At 35.1% G+C, this 17,049-nt stretch overlaps 2 protein-coding genes across 3 annotated transcripts; one reads left to right on the forward strand and one right to left on the reverse strand.

Annotated features, from left to right (window-relative positions):
* Nucleotides 1-548: 548 nt before the first annotated feature.
* On the forward strand, nucleotides 549-8,216 carry LOC104119131 (uncharacterized). Of its 2 annotated transcripts, none has more exons than XM_009630554.4 (7): nucleotides 549-1,075; nucleotides 2,278-2,377; nucleotides 2,945-3,010; nucleotides 6,163-6,277; nucleotides 7,055-7,137; nucleotides 7,280-7,341; nucleotides 7,836-8,216. In XM_009630554.4, exons 1-7 carry the CDS (start codon nucleotides 900-902, stop codon nucleotides 7,942-7,944), a joined length of 711 nt encoding a protein of 236 aa, XP_009628849.1. In that variant the 5' UTR covers nucleotides 549-899; the 3' UTR covers nucleotides 7,945-8,216. The 2 variants fall into 2 exon arrangements, with proteins under 2 accessions (XP_009628849.1, XP_009628850.1); XM_009630555.4 differs by having other exon boundaries at nucleotides 714-1,075; nucleotides 7,280-7,361; nucleotides 7,836-7,976.
* Nucleotides 8,217-8,843: 627 nt separating this feature from the next.
* On the reverse strand, nucleotides 8,844-14,906 carry LOC104119132 (AUGMIN subunit 2). The gene is made up of 6 exons (XM_009630556.4): nucleotides 14,687-14,906; nucleotides 14,466-14,591; nucleotides 14,059-14,163; nucleotides 13,003-13,071; nucleotides 10,231-10,344; nucleotides 8,844-9,423 (listed from the first exon to the last, which is right to left on the reverse strand). Exons 1-6 carry the CDS (start codon nucleotides 14,813-14,815, stop codon nucleotides 9,082-9,084), a joined length of 885 nt encoding a protein of 294 aa, XP_009628851.1. The 5' UTR covers nucleotides 14,816-14,906; the 3' UTR covers nucleotides 8,844-9,081.
* Between the last annotated feature and the right edge of the window lie 2,143 nt (nucleotides 14,907-17,049).

Below are 17,049 nucleotides of genomic sequence, written 5' to 3' on the forward strand. Positions count from 1 at the left end.
ATGAAAAAAATTCTTAGTTCAAATCACACCATCATCAATTATAAAAAGAATTTTTACATTCTTGATAAAGAAAAAGGTCATGAGATTTGCAGGTTCAAATCACCATTATTAGCAGTCACGTACACAAAATTAACACAAGCACGATATATTATTACAATTTAACTCGTAAGTTCAACTATGTTTGGTTCTTAAGTCATATTAAAAAAAGACTGTTAGTTGCACTAAGTTCTCGTTATGCGCAAGGTCCTGGAAGGACAAGACCAGAAGGGTCTGTCGTTGACAGTCTTACCCTGCATTTCTGCAAGAAACTGTTTTCGCGGTTCTTAAGTTATATTCTTATCTCATATTGGTATTTACTCTCTATCATTTCTTCAAGCCTATTAAATATATACATATTATTTTTAACATAAATCTATTTATAAGCATATGTTAAAAAATAAAAAGGTACCTCCCATAACAACCCTTTCCTTTTCTTCCATCAATTTTAAATTCACATAAAAACAAACTTAAAATTACATTATAGCAGTTGTATTGTTTTCTTTTCAGTTGTAGCAACCAACCTTTTTGTCATAACTACGTGCGATCCTTCATAGATTCCCTCCTTTTTCTCTCAATCTTTACCTTTCTTCCAACTCTACAACTTGATTTTTTTTTTTCTCATTATTGATGCCCATGCATCTGTTAAAGAATCTCAACTCCATCTTCAAAACCTTGAACTCTCCTTACTGGCCTTTTCTTTTACTTCTTTATTTTGATTTATTCTGAGTTTCCAAGCTGTGGCCAAAGAACAAGACAATCAGTCTTGGCACATTTTTGTGTATATAATATAGCTTTATGCCCAAGAATACAGAAACAACAGAGCTCTCTGTTTTAAACTTTCCTTTTTTGGTATGTGAAATATGGCAAGTTCATCTGGTATGAATATTAAAGAAGGGATAAATTCATGTAGCGGGAATAATTCGATAGGGGGAAGAGATACTTCTTCTTCTTCTTCACCTACAAGTTTTCAACAAAATCAGGTTTCAATGGATTGGACTCCAGAAGAACAAGCTATCTTGGAGGAAGGTTTGGTAAAGTGAGTAAATCTTTTAAGTCTTGATTTGATTGATAACTTGTTGTTTCTCTTTGTGGGGTTGGCGCCTGTAAATTACTTGCTTGTTGTTGTGGTTAATTGTTAAGCTTTGTGATTGGTATAATGATGAATAAGTCAATTTTTGCATGTTATATTTGCTAGGTACAAATATACAATCTGTGAGGATTCATTTAGCCGATCCTCACTGGCTTGAATTAATCTGTGTGGACTAACATAAATCGAGCCTAGTTGCTGTTGTGCAAATATATGATTTTTTTAATTTTTAGTTTGATTAAGGTGGTGTTAGCTCTTTCCTTCTTATGGCAAGAATTCCTTTATGATATTGGATATCATTCCTTTTTCTTTTGTTTCTACTTTATATGCTCCCTATTTTACTTCTTTCAGCAGTTAGAATTAGTTAACCATGTGAGAAGGTGCTTTAACAGTATATTTAACAAAGTTGTAACATTATTGTCGTTTTTCGTTTGATTGAAACTGAGGACTTTAGGCATATATGGTCTAATGACTAGTGTTCTCTGGTTCACTTGGTTTCTTCTGTGATAATCTCAAACAAGTACCTGAAAACACTGCCCTCCCCATATGAAGTTTTAAGTGATTTTGGACCAATGGTGGAGCCACATCTTTTCAGTAGTAGTCTTGTCCGAAAACCTCAGACAAAAAGCCAGCTTAAGAGTACCAAGGTTCTGAAAGAGAGACAAGCCTTAAGGCAACTAAAGCTAGGAACGCAGGCTAAAGTTATCTTACTGAGATAGGAAGTGCGAGACATGATATGAGGAACAACATTTGAGAGTGTCACTAAAGATTATGAACACAAGTTCTCTTACTTACGAAATAGAGGTCTTGAAGTGAGGAAAAGAATTTGAATAGTTCTGTCATCAGCATTTCTAACTATTGCTATTCGGTTTATGATATGATCTGAACCTAGTTTTAGACTCTGCTAACTTCTAGTATTAGAAATGAATTTTTTATTTTATTTTTTTAAAAAGGATAACGGATAAATTTTAGGCTGATGTTTCTTTACTTCCTTCGTTTATCTTGTCAAACGTGTTGATCTCTTATTTCTAGTAGAGGTTTATCTCTTTAAGCTACTTTTCTCAAGGGTCTAGAGTTCATTTGTATTTACTGAAGCTCCATATCTAGGACAACTATTGAACCTGGGAAATAACTCTTAAAAATAACTGCAGATATGCCTCCGAGACAAGCATATCCCGTTATGCAAAAATTGCAATTTCGCTGAAGAACAAGACTGTTCGTGATGTGGCATTACGATGCAAATGGACCACAGTAAGTGCTCCTAGCTGCTGCATTTTGTAGCTAAAAACTCTCCCTGAACTTGATACTTAAACAAAAATATAACCAGAAAAAGTAAAAAAAGCCTGAATTTATTACTTTGAAAACAAAATATAGACAAGCATACATCTAACAATCAACTACACCTAAGCCCCAGATAAGCCATAGCTAGTACTAAAAGCATTGAAATTCTTCACCACAACACAGTTACACGCATTGTTTTCTGCATATTAGCAGGCATTAGATCTGTTCCTCAAGTTTTGTTGTTACCATGCATTTGTCTTTGATGTTCATATTGGTTCTCTTTACTTCTCATCCTTTACCATGTTCTTTCTCTTTCTTCCCGGGTCTGGCCACTTAAGAATTTCATTTGCTATTCCTTCTTTTTTAAAACTCTTTTTTGCATCATTTAGAATCCTTATAGTTGTAGTTATATGGTTAAGAAGAAATTGAGTTAACATAGTAGCTATTATATTGTATACGTATAATTTTCAATTTTTTTGGAGCAAGTTTTCCTCTTGTTATAGTGTTGTTGTACTGACTGTGTTACTATCCCTGTAGAAAAAGGAAAACAGCAAGAGAAGGAAAGATGACGCAAATCTATTGAAGAAAAATAAAGATAGAAAGGTAAACACTTGTGTTTATCTCTTGTGTTGATATTGATTTCCCTATCTCTTTGAGCTCATTTTATTTACGAAACAGCACCATGAGAATAAGGAGTCTGTGAAGTCCAATAATAGGTCAAAATAATTTAAATCTTTAGTATTAAACAATGAAGTGGTACTGCATTCCCTTCTAAACATCTTGAGTTCATTTCCTTCCAAACTGTCTGTGTAACGCATGGTGGTATGAATTAGATGGAACTTTAAGTCGCTTTTCTATCTTCTGGATCCTGCCTCTGTCCTCCTTTAGGTTGGTCGGCATTCCCCATATCGCTGCAAATAAGTTTGTAAACATGCTCCTAATTTGCAAAGAATTCAACTTCTATATACTGATAGTGTAAAAGGTACAATATAAGGTCACTTGAAAAACAACATCCTTAATAAATGGGATTAGCAACTAGGGAAATAAGGTAGGTAACCTGCTACAACAGGTTAAAGTACATTGACAGCGTAACGGTCAGTGTATGTAAGTTAACAAATGATCAGCAATGTAGGAACTAGAGATCCGGGTGCTCCTCTGCTTTCTCACATCTTCTGAAGGTTGTAATTCCATTCTTTTGAAGTTTCTATTGATTAAGGCATGAACACATCACTTTTAAAGGTACAATGTTCTTCCACAAGATTCTCCGAGCCCACTGACCATATCTTCCCGTTATGACCAGCAAATTATAGCGTGATCCAACGAAGAAGGTTCCATTCTCTTCTGCTTTTCAGACCTAAGTTGCTCGGATACGGGTGCGGGTGTCCGACACGGGTGCGGATCTAGAGGTCGGATCCTTCGAGATGTAAATTCTAAGATTCGGGGATACGGATCCTAGTACGGATACGGGTGGGGGATCCGACTAAAAATAATTCAAAAAAAATAAAAGTATACCTAAATTATGAGGAATTTGGTGGAATACTTATGTATAGCTTGTAAAGTGTGGATTTCTTTTTTATTCTCAAGTTATAGATAAGTAAAGAATTGATTTCCTGGATAAGGTATGCTATTTTCTTCAAATTCGCCCTAGTTTTGGTTCTGATTTCGGGAATCAAATTGTATCCCGTCTCGAATTTTTCCATCCGTCACGGTCATTTTGACCAAATCCGGTACGGATCCCATACCCACACTCATACTAGTGTCGTGTCGACACGGGTACGGCACCTAAACTGCCGTGTCGGAGCAACTTAGTTTCAGACTAATCTGGCTTTTGAGATATTTCTGAAGAGCTACTTTATGTATCTCCCAGTCATAGAAGTTCCTCCAAGAAATTTATCTCCAGTGACATATTGTTTCTCCTACAGCTTCCAGTTGTAGCTTCTTGACCTGTAGTAAATCTAACAGTGTGCAACATGTGTTGGACACATTTTCTTGATTGGCAAACACGTCATCGCTAGTATGATTTCTAACATGTAAACCCTCAAGAAGTGTCTTTCTGAACAATTATCTTAATCCTCATGCTCTTGGTTTGATGAGAGTAGTCGAGAGAACTCCCTAAGCAACAGAACATAAGTTGTGTGATTATCTTCCTCTCTTTCACCGTCTTCTACTTTGTTTCCTAGTTTTACTAAAACCCGTAATGAACAATATGTTAGAATGCTGCACGTTGGTTGAGGGAATAGACTGTTGTCTCCTTATATGGTTTTGAATAATTCTCACCTCATGATCTCTTTTTTGGGTTGAGTTACGCATTATATCAATTTTCTTAACATTGTATTAGAGCCAAACCTATCCTTATTCTTTGTTTACTCTTATGTTGGATCACCATAATATTGTTCATATTCCAAATGTCCAATCCTGGGCATGCTTCTGGAGAGGGGACGGAGGGGTGTTAGAATGTCCCATATTGATTGGGAATGAGGTGTTGTCTCCTTATATGATTTTGGGCAATTCTCACATCATGATCTTGCTTATGGGATTGAGTTAAGCCCATAGTGCCTTTTCTTAACAGACCAATGTTTGTAAGACTTTCAGCATTAGCTGGTTCTTATGATCCTCTAAAGAATGGTTATTCACAGACCAATCTTGTCTACCTGTGTTAACAATAAAACACCAGATAGTATCTCCTATCAACTTCCAGCTAATTGTAGCAAAATGGATAAAAAAAACAGTTATCCATCCATATTATCCACTAAAAAACGGGTTGGATAATGAACTTTTTGAAAATGGGTCAAATATGGATAACAACCATATTATCCACTTAGAAAATGTATAACCAATGGATAACTAATGGGTTTAACTTTTACATTTGTCAAGACTCAAATTGGGGGTTCCTCAAGCTTGGGAGACTAGGAATTCTCCCGAAAGTAATCATATTCAAAAAGATATCCATATTATCCGCTTGTTAACTCATTTTCTACCCGTATTAAATATAGATCGGGTCGAATTCGACCCGCCCATATTCGACCCGACTCTCGCGTTTGCTACCCCTTAACCTAACTAACATCATTAACCTACCCCCGACTTTGTACTTGGATAATATGAGTGCAAGGATTTTGAAGGACTCAGAGCTTCCTGCAAAAGTGAACCTTGCATTATTTGTGGCTACCTCAAAATTTTTGTCTCTTTTATTAACTCTCTTTATTTAGATGATGACATGATTTGACCCTAGAATTTTCTCTTCCCATTGAGGAGGGGGACTATTTATAATGTTAAGTTGCTAATATATTTCTGTGAATGTGATGTAAGATCCAAGCATAGATCAAACAGAAATGACTAAAAAAATTCATCTGCTTATAGAGTCTGGAAACCTAAATATCATAGTCAGACATTGCTTAACGAAAGGAATGGTCACAGATCTCTCAAACTAAAGTAGCTGTTACCTCGTGATTTATTTGGCAGCTCTCGAAGCTGCACATTATGCCGTCCTAATCAGTCTAAAATTGTAGAGTTTAATCCCAGTAAAAGTTCAACTACTTTCTCTACAATACTAGCACCTCGATTGTCGCTTAACAAAAAATTCATAGAAATTATGAAGAGCATGTTTTATCTTGATCTTTCCCTCTTGCATGCTTTTGGAAAGTTGTTTGTAATGAGGCTATCGGAATTCATCACTGGTGTTTTAGGTCATTTCTATTTGGCTTACTTTGATGTATACCTCCAGAGGCTCAAGGAAATGTGTTACATTCTTTTCTCAGGAAAAATTGACTGATCCTACTGCAGCGTCGTCCCCTGTAGTAATCCAGCCTGGTTATGTTCCATATGCTCAAGGAGTGGTTTCAAATAAGAGTGACAGTTTCACCTCATATCATGGTCAGTTTCACTTCTTCTCAAGAATAGTTAGTAGATTAAAATTGCTCTTTTTCTTTAGCATGAAATTTAGATATCTGAATTATGTCTTGTTGGTGTTCATCATAAAAAACACTTGAAACTACATTCTTACATTTTAAGTTCTTTGTCAATGTTAACTCAATATTTTAAAAATAAATAAATAAATCCTCCATATGAGAAGTGATGAAAACTTTGATGAAACTTAAATCTATGAAGTATAAAGATTTGAGGTCCCCAACTAGCATAGGATGGAGTTATTGATTGATTAAGAATTTGAGATGCATTAATTAAATGATAGTTCTATGTTGGCAATCTGGACACTATTCTGATTGTTTTCAAAAGTGAAAAGCGCAAAATAGCGACATGGTCAATGTGATTTTAAGCGAAATATGAGAAGCAAAGCGCGCACAATCTATTGGACATGTAAAGAATACCAATTATATCTGAGTTTAGTACTATAATGATCAACTCACGATTAGAATAACAAACTTTCGCGTCCAATATATAATAACGTCGATATTAATTCAACTCCTCAGAGTTGAGATTCAAACAACAGCTTCTCACTGGGCTAATGTTGCAACTCATTGTTTGAAGCGTGAACTTGGCTGAATCGTATAGCATATGTAAGAACTAAGATGTTGAGGTCTACAAGTTTTGGGGACAAGTACACCTGATATCTCAAGTTAAAGCATCTTATAATGTTCTTCTCATCTAATTCCAACTTCTTTTATTCTGAAAAGTAGAATTTGTTCATTGCAGCCACAGTCAGTGTCACCACGCAGCTTATTCATCAAAATGCTCGGATCTTTCAACAGATTTCCGCGAATCTTGTAACACATCAAGTAAGTATGCAGCTTATCTGATATAATTTTAACTTTTTTCTTGTAAACACCTGATATCTGATATATTGGGGCCTCTCCATAATAGGCCCTCTCATTAAACGACGATAACTCTACACTTATATGCTCCACTTCTTTCTTGCAGATACACGAGAATACTCGACTTTTGTGTCAAGCTCGAGATAACATCTTCATGATTTTACAAAAGTACGTCTGAAGTCTCTTGAGTATGCCTGCTCCTTTACATCTTCTATATTTTTTCTGCAGTATGTAAAGTCCATCCACTAGGTTAGTAACTGCTCCCCATTACCCTCATTCTTGTGATCATTTTGATTCTCATGGAATGTACCTACTGTCCCATTTGTAGGATATTATTTTTTGCCTCTTGTCCCCCTAGTTTGTTTTCAGTGCAGGAAAATATTAAGACAAGTTACATACTACAACAGGTTACACTGATAGTGCAAATATTCTTTGCAATACATCATTTTTTATTTGGGATAAAAGGCAAGCACTACTAGAAATTCGAACATGATCATCGAGTGAGCCAGAAATCCTTATTTTCTGGGTCACTTGAGAGCTTTGCGTTACTTGTGATACTAATATTTAGCTTTGTTCATTATTCTTTTACTTGTGGCTGTTTAACTGCATTGTTAACTTAAGTATGGAAGCAGCCGTTAACCTAAGATGTACCAAATTTGCAGGTTGAATGAGTCGTCATACATACTGAAGCAAATGCCCCCACTTCCTGTTAAGTTAGATGAAGAACTTGCCAACTCTATCCTTCCCCCTTCGACTCATGCAATTGGGTGATGATACTCACCACACGATCCGCGGCTATTCATCTTAAGATTTTACAGAGGGTAAAAGGCTGCCCTGCTTTTGTCATCTCCACAGCGGAGAGAGCAAGAGAAAGAAAGAAAACGAAGAGTTGACCGACTTGAGTACATTTGTTGGGCATACTGTACTTGCTTTGTTGCAACCTTTCGCGGTAGAAATCATAGCTCATGCTCGAAAACACTCTACATTCATAAAATAGAGTTTACATTAGAGTGATTATCAAGTTAAGAGTCTACCTATTCTCACTCTTTTCTTGCCCACCTCATCAATTATATGCTTTGGTAAGTTAGTCAGCTAAGCGTCTGCCTATTGTCACATTTTCTCGCCTACCTTACCTATTTGAACAACAATCTGGATTTAACTTAAACGGTAATTTATAAGGGTACTGACAATGGATTTTCACGTTACCATTTATTGTAGTTAGCAGGGGCGGATTTAGGGGGCGGAAGGGTGTTCACCCGAACCCCCATTTCACTGTATATGTAAGGCAAAATCTATTTTTTTACCTCTATATATTATGTTTTGAATCTCCTTGACAGCTCAAAAGCATAGCTTAGTGGTCAAGGGGGTTCATGGTTCTATTCCCACTAGCTACAATCCTTTTAATTTTTTTCTTTTTTTGATCCCCTTGACTGTAATCCTACCTCCGCTAGGTGGACTCGGTCCTTCACGATGTAGCCATATATTCTGAAACCGTTTGTTCAAAACCCAAAAAAAAAAAGTAATTAAATAAATAGCAGCATGGGAGGAAAGAAAATTTGGATACTCTTGTACCTAATCATTCCATCTGGAGAGGAACCAAAGATTACTTATTTACATAGACTAGATTTTACGTGTTATTGAAACGAAGATGTGTAACTGGAGAATGAATATTTCTATGAAAAAACATCTTTTCATTTTGAACACTGTTTGAAATGGCTTCAGTTCAAGAGTAAAACCAAACAAATATCACGCCCCGTATTCATGGAACTGGTGAAAAAGAATAAGAAGAAAAAAACACCCATCAGACACCGAAAATACAATCACCTAAATGAATACAAAGATGATCAAAATGATAAATCCATGGGAACGGGGGATAACAAATACACAGCAGCCCAAGTATTGATACCATTATGAGATGTTCTTAACTGAAGGAGGCCATGACAATCTCCTGTGGCCCATACCATCACCTTTTGCAATTTCACTACCTTCTTGTGGCTCACTTTCTTGCCTTCTCAGGCTTCCAACGGCTAAATCATCAAAGCTTGACTCTGATCTCCATGGGGGAGGAGTCACACAATCAGTATCTCCAAGTGTTCTTTGTGAAGGCTCGTTGCTTGGTGTTGTAGACAAGGAAGAAGAATGACCAACTCTCAAAGCATGCAGTGTTGCAATTGACTCTCTCATCGCAGACATGGCTTCAAAGAATCGGGTGCTAGAAGCTAAAGCAACAGGAATTGGACGAAGCATTTCCTACATTAATTAAAACATCAAACTTGAGAATCCAATGCAACTTGGTATCTTGTTTAAAATATTTGATCTTATTTTTCCTATCCATATATGTGAATTTATAAAGTTCTCCTGCATGTTTCATGCAACAGATCCAAGCATTTCACAGAGTAAAGCTAATTCAGGGTCTCGAAAAGGAATAATCCCATGTGTATTTTGAGGGTTTAACTCACCAGTTACGCAATAAAAAAAGAATGCAACACTGCACTAGTGATTTCATGGATTCCTAGTTCCTTTAAAACTTTTTTGGTTAAAACTTCTAGCATCAGTCTTACCTGAGCGCACATACAAACATGTACTGCTTCTGTACGGATTCAAACGCTCTAACATCTAGTTGCATCATCCATCTCCGTGCATATTTGTCAGTTATAGCCCCCAATAACTACACCACTTCATTTTATTCTTTCCATCTTATAGGGATTCACAATTTTCTTTCCATCAAAGTGTATGCAAACTACAGTGACATGCCCATCCACAAAATGAAAATTAATATTTCCTTGCATCAAACAAATAGGAATAAAAAAATGAGCACCACCAAGCACCTGACAACTGTCACCAGGAGAGATATATGCTAATGTGATGGTTCCATTTACCCTTACTAATTCAGGAATCCCCACATGCAAAATAAAATAATAGCTTCCACACAAAACACATTACTTTAGTACAGCATTATGAATGATGCTTCAACACTCAAAACAATCATAACAAATTAGTTTTATATTTACAACATATGAAGAACGAGTTAATCGGCAGGAGAAAGGAAAAGCATACCCCCCAAACTGTTGGCGGTTCTTTAAAATTCTGACTCCATTGAAAATCTGTTACAGAGGCCGTTAAAGCACCATAATCATTAGCAGCCCTCATCAGCAATTCTGAAAATTGTTTCTGCACAATTCAATAGCATTAGGCATCTATATCTATTGGCTTGTTAAAGGCTGAATGATTAAATGAACAGTTGAAAAAGCTAAAGACTGAATATAGAAGCATCTGAGTTCTTTCACAAGGTAAATATTGTAAAGTAGGGTGCGTTAAAAGTGAAGTGTTGTTATAATTGGTATCTAGTTAGTCGCTCATCGACTAAATATAAGATGTAGATTCCGTTCTACAACTATAAATAGGTGAGTCTTGTATTCCATTATCCTCGTGTTAGCAAAACATCTCTTTTCTTATCTTAGTTTTTCTCACTGGGTGTTCAAGTTTCAAAGGGCCACAAGACAAGGACTAAGCAGTAGCTCTTCTGAAGAGCTCCACAGATATGCGCGTGTGTGTGTGTCATCAATTGTTGTTGTTCTTCTACTTTTTTTTAGTGCGCCAGAGGCACGGTAATGGGGAACAGACACCAGGGACATGCATGGTCAGATGGAACGGTCATCAGAACTAAGAGCAATGCCGCTAGAATGAGCACCACAAAGGGACAAGAATAATGCACTTATGGAAAAAAAAAAAAAAAGGAAGAGCTTTGATTGGGCAATTGTCTTAAGTGGTCACTCTGTGACCAATTGCCCATAGCCACACCCTCACGACCATTCACTCATAGCCAAGCTACGGAGCTACAAGTGTTTGGAATGATGATCTTGAAGATGGAAGCTTCAACAAACCCTTTGTAAATGAGGTCCACAACATGTTACACATTGCAACAATGGAAGAAAGGACCTAACTTGGAGCTTGGAGCTGAAGAAGAAGCCCTTGGACAGCACTTGAAGGTTGCAGGAACTGTAGCTGAGGCATTACACAATCACAGAGGAGAGCTGGGAGACTGTTATTGCTGTCGCGGAGCTCATGGAGCAATCAAGGAAGAAGGATTGGAACTAGCAGTCACAGCGATTGTAGAAGAGCCTGAGTCGACTGAATATAACGATCGCGGATCGCGATGACCAACTGGAGGCTCATTTTCAGCATTTAGCTAATGACGTTTTAAGCCTTTTGAAGGGTTATTTTGGGCAAGCTATGTAATAAATAGGCTTAGTATAATTAGCCCAATACCTAGTTTCATTCTTTAGCTTTTGATGAACATGATAATGGAGATTCTAGCTTCTCTAGTGAGTATGTACTATGTAGTGAGTAATTAGTGGTTACTTTAGTGAGTACTTTGTTAGTGAGTTTCTTAATTGCTTTGAGACTTTGCTCTCGGATTGAAAAGAGCTCCAATATACTGAGTATCCTAATAGTTTAGGTGCTAATAGATTGTATCTTTGGGTGATTACGTGTTGATTAATCAAATAATTACTAGTTCCCTTTCAATTTTGTATCTAACTTCTATCCTTTTAATTCCTTGTTATTTTCAAATCCTTTTTCTTGTTTGTGATAGTGATAATCTTGGCATCAGAGATAGGTTAAACAATTTCTTGTTGATTGTTTTTTATTATAAAATCAGAGAAAAAATCCGAAAATTACCCAAAATAGAAAGTTCTTGCTTGGTTGGAGTTTGATTTCTGTGGATGAATTCGAGTTTTGGTTGTTAATTACTGTTGAGATTTTTTTGGAGAAAATATGTGAATCAATTGTTGTTGCAAATCAATCAAATGAGATCTGAGAATTGGAAATTCAATTGAAGAACATTGTTGAACTTTGGGCTTGAGTTTGAAAATCAAAATCTGAAAAATAGTTTTTGAAAACGATTGGGTGTGATTGAAAGTTGTTCTATATACTTGTTAGAATTGTATCTGAAGTGGAGAGTGTTTGGAATCAATTTGGTTGGGATTTGAATCAAATTTTGGGAGAAAGCTGAAGCTAGTTTGTTAAGCCTTGAAGAGCACCTGAACCCAGTTGAAGGTCCTCGATCGCCGGCTTCAAGCTGCTTCCGCGGAAGGCAGAAATCCACTTGTGCATCGCGACCGCGAAGGTTTTTCAGGCCACAAGGGCAGCGATTGCGACTCCAGGACCGCGATAGCGGTCGCACCATCAGTTTTCTTGCACCAGAAACTACAGGTTTTAACAGCGTTCCGCAAGGGCGCGATTGTGACTCCAGGACTGCAATAGCGGTCGCACCATCAGTTTTCTTGCACCAGAAACTACAGGTTTTGACAGTGTTTTTGGGTTCGAATTTGGGATTTTCCACTCCGTTTCAATTTTTTAAAATTTTCCTACCTAATTAACACTAAGTAAATTGTCCCTACTTGTGTTTAGCTAGTTTTTGAGCTTTGCGTCATTATTTCCGTGCTAATTGCCTTAAAGCTTTGTTTCTTTGTTTATGTTGCGACTTTGTTGGTTCAAGTCCGTATTTGCTTGTCCGTCCTTGAGAACACAGAACTTCCACTCCATTCCGAAGACGATTGGAACTTGTTGTGAAGCCTTGGGCCTTCGTTTAAACGTTGAATTCTATTCAACAATATTATGCTATTCAAACACAATGAATCTAATAAAATTGTAATCTATAAAAGTTCTTCCACAAAACGATGTTGATTTTTCCCAATCTTCAACAAAAACGGTATTTGCGATAATGATAAGCTCTTCAGTAGTCATTATATCTTTGGTCAAGCATCTATCTCTAGAGGTCTAGGTATTCCAGGAAGATAAGCTGATTACAGTTGGCAAGTAACAAACCTGATATTCAGCTTCAACAGGAATACAATCCAACGAATATGGTTGTTGAAGGCGAGCTATTATGCGGTCCTACAAAATCCACAGAAGATTTTTATGCAAACACAACAGCAAAATGAAACAAATATGGAAAGAAATCATAATGACAAAATAAATAAATAAATTATGTAATTCTGCTATTGGATGAAATTTGCTTCACTAAGACCAAATAAAGTTGCCAATGCTCTTTGCTAGAACAACTGCAAGCTAATGCAAGAATTCTTGATAAAATTTTCTGGTCTCATCTCAGGGCAGGCCTTACTTTCTTCCACTGCATTTCAATAAAATGTTCCTTTTTTGTTTTTGATAAGTAACGTTTCAATAAAATGTTCTCCGTCTTAAATATTGAAGGTTTTCACATTACAAGCAGCATTCAGTAGAGCTACTGACTGATCAATAACTCCTACACATTGCACGACTCCACTCCCTCTTTCTTTCTTTTCCACTCACTACCACTGACTCCTGCATGCAAGAATACAAGAGTGCACAAAGAAGCACATCCATAATACTTTCATGAATACAGCTGTCCACAAACAAAAAGACCATGCAGCTGTACTCGAAGAAACCAGCAAATGCATCACACACGCATAGAGAAACCAACATCATTCTTCCTTTTCACCGTCTGTACTAGATATTGCAGAAACAAAGTTCTTTATTTCATATTATCCTTGCATGAATAGATCTTTAATTCATTCAGCGAACAAAACCTATACAAATCAACAACCACTTGAACAAACATATTCATATCTCGAAATTCTTGTTGTTTTTTTCTGTGTCTTAATGTGTTTATTCTGATGGTCCTAAATAATTATGTCCAGAAAGTGCACATGCTGCATGTGATGGTCCCTCCGCTGGAAAACACGAAAGCATTGACGAATGGAAGAACATCAATCATTTGACAGGAGGGAATTTTGTTTAGTTTCAGAAAGGTGGACAGAGAAGATCACGATGAAATTTGAATATCACCAAATGTAAAACTACACCGAAAATAGAAGTTAAAACGCAGATTAAGCCAATTACCTTATTCTGAATAACGTCCTTCAAAATAGTAGTAATCCTTTGCAATGTTTCAATCTTCTTTTCCATTTCACTGACATGTGTGAGATGAGCAACATTTTTGTCCTCCTAAAGTTGTAGCACAGTACTACGTTAGTTCATGATATCATCTAAAAGAGTACATTTTTCAATTACCAAAGCTAGATAGAGAACAATATCGAATAATTTAGGTGTGTAAGTTGTAAAATTTTCAAATTATTTTGAACTGTTAAGTAACCATGCCCTGCTGAAATGGATAGGGCATATGCAAATGCAATATTAGGGTCAAGTAAAAAGTCGAAGTGATATAAATTCACACCACATTCACTAGCAGAACATCGTGTTGGGTAATTTAAAAAGGATGAAATTCTTTAGAATCTGAAGAATGTCACCTTTCGACCTTGAAGTTCGACTTGTAAATCAGCAATTTTCCTTTGAACAGCAGTGAGTTCCTTCAAGACCCTTATCAAATCATCACCATTTTCACCAGTGGTTGTGGATAAATTTTGGATCTCCTCCTAAACAACGGGAATAATTTTTAAATCTCAAATGTGAATTGCTACAAAAATCAGCAGTACAAGAAATAATTTTTAAAAAAGAAAAAAGTGTGGACCTGGGAATTGGGAGGTGTCTGAAGAGAGAAGCCGAGTTCAGAAGCAATAGAAAGAGCATCAGACATTCCACCAAGTCTTCTCATTGGTTTCCTTCCAACCCATGTAGGATTTGACTCGCTTCCCATCATCGCATTTGGATTTGGATTAGGATTTGGATTTGCCTCTCTCTCTCTCTTTACACACAATGTTTACCAACTTCAAATTTTTTAAACTTCAAGTTCCGGTCGGCCAGATCGTTTCCGCAATAAAGTTCCTTCGTTGTTAGTATTACTTAGATCCCTTTAGTTTTGGAAAACAGCACTTCCGCCCCCTTGTGTTTGGAATATATGGTAGATACATCCTTTTTGCCAATAATCTAAGGCACAGTAGTCGCCATGCCTGTAGGAATTAACTAAAGGTTTTTCCAGGGGAAAATATAAGTAGACAATATTTAAGAAACTTTTCAACAGATAGGCAGCTAAATAAATATATTCTTAGTAGGAAGCTATAAATATAGACCGAGAATCATGTTTTTAAAAAATCCAAAGCATTCAATTTAAGCAACACACTTCCTAAATTAGTGCCGAATAATAACGAAGAGATTAATGTGTTTTCTATTGCTACGTGCATATATAAGACTAGTCTTAGAGTACGTGCTTTGCGCGAGTTTTCCATATCAATAAGTAAATAATTTTTGAAAAGTCAGATAATTATTAAACAATGTGTTTGAATTATAAAACAAAAATAAACTATATAAGTTTCTAATAATATGAATATTGTTCTCACTTAGCTAGCTAAATAAATGATGAAATATTTGCCCAATGAAAGTTCTTAGAGTTTATAATAATATCTTATAAAATTATTGTCAAATACCAAACCAAACAAGTAAAAACAAAAAATAGTACGATGATTTGTCAAATAATATAAATTAAAAATCTGAATCTTGTGATCTTAGCTTTAGGAATGAAGAGGTTGCCCTATAGCTCCTACAGTTCTTTTGATAATGGTAATTAATGTAAATTTTTAAAATAATTAATATCGAGTTAATAATTTACAAAAACTAAATTAACATATAGAAAAATATAGAGAGCCACTATTTATTGGAATGTTTTCAAAAGGAAATAAAAATAATTAATGATAATTCATTTTAAAATATTTTAACTTATACTATTTCATCCTCATTGCTTCGAGTTTTAATCGTTAATAGAAAAATATTATTAAGTCATGTTGTTTTTTAATTATTTAAAATATATTTTTATTTATCTTGTGTATGATGTTAGCAGGTTAAAATAATTATTGAGTGTAGTTGACAAATATTATACAAAACAAATGCAATAAATAAAATTCTAATTGATTTAAAAACTCTAAATATTAGGAAAATTAACATGGAAGATATTGTAGTCAAAAAATAGATTACACTTGAATGACATACGTATATGTTTTTAAAAAAATAATTATATAAATTGATATACATACAATAGTTTAAATATTTAATTAAGAGAAAAGTGTACATTGACTGAAACTTTGAAATGCTTTATAAAATTATGATATGCACGTTCCTAGTACCTACAAAAAGTGGGGAAAATTATATACAAATTGTTTGATTTATATAAGATAAAATTTAAATGATTTTGATATCCTAAATATCAAGATTTCCTATGTAGTAATTAAAATAAGGAAAACTTTAATAAGCAAATGTTTAATTAATTTTAAAGTGCTAAACATTAGGAAAATAATAAGAATAATATTTTTTTTAATGTAATCTTTATTTTAAAAGGTAAAAAAGATGAACGACATTTCAGTTAGGTTATTTATGATTTTAATATAGTATATTATAGATAGATAGATATAGTCAATCTTTATTTTCTTTTTTGATTGTTCTAGTAACAAAATCAATCTTATATCCGCATATGAACACACATGCCACCTACGTGTGCACTGTTAATACTTACATACTATCTTAATTTGATTGGGCACAAAGTAAATAAAGAAAATTTTTGAATCTTATGGTCTTAATCCATGAATTTAGTGGTCATAAATATACCGTGTGAAATACATTGAAACAGAACGAATGTTTATTACTCAAAGCACTTATTAACCTTTAAAGTAGATGGCAAAAATCAGAAGGCTAGAACTTCATTACATTGATTGACGAAATTATTTGAACTGTATTCCATTTTCGGAGGATGTAGGTACCGTATGCTAGTCAAATAGGTACCGTATGCTAGTCAAACAGCTTAGATACAAATTGTTTGATTTGTATAGTATATCAAATAAGGAAAATTTTAATAAGCAAAGTTTTAAATATTAGGAAAATAATAAAATAACTATTTTGTCTAATGTAAATTTTATTTCAAAAGGATAAAAAAGGGAACGATATATA

Source organism: Nicotiana tomentosiformis, chromosome 12 (genome assembly GCF_000390325.3).
Source record: "Nicotiana tomentosiformis chromosome 12, ASM39032v3, whole genome shotgun sequence".
Taxonomy (NCBI): domain Eukaryota; kingdom Viridiplantae; phylum Streptophyta; class Magnoliopsida; order Solanales; family Solanaceae; genus Nicotiana; species Nicotiana tomentosiformis.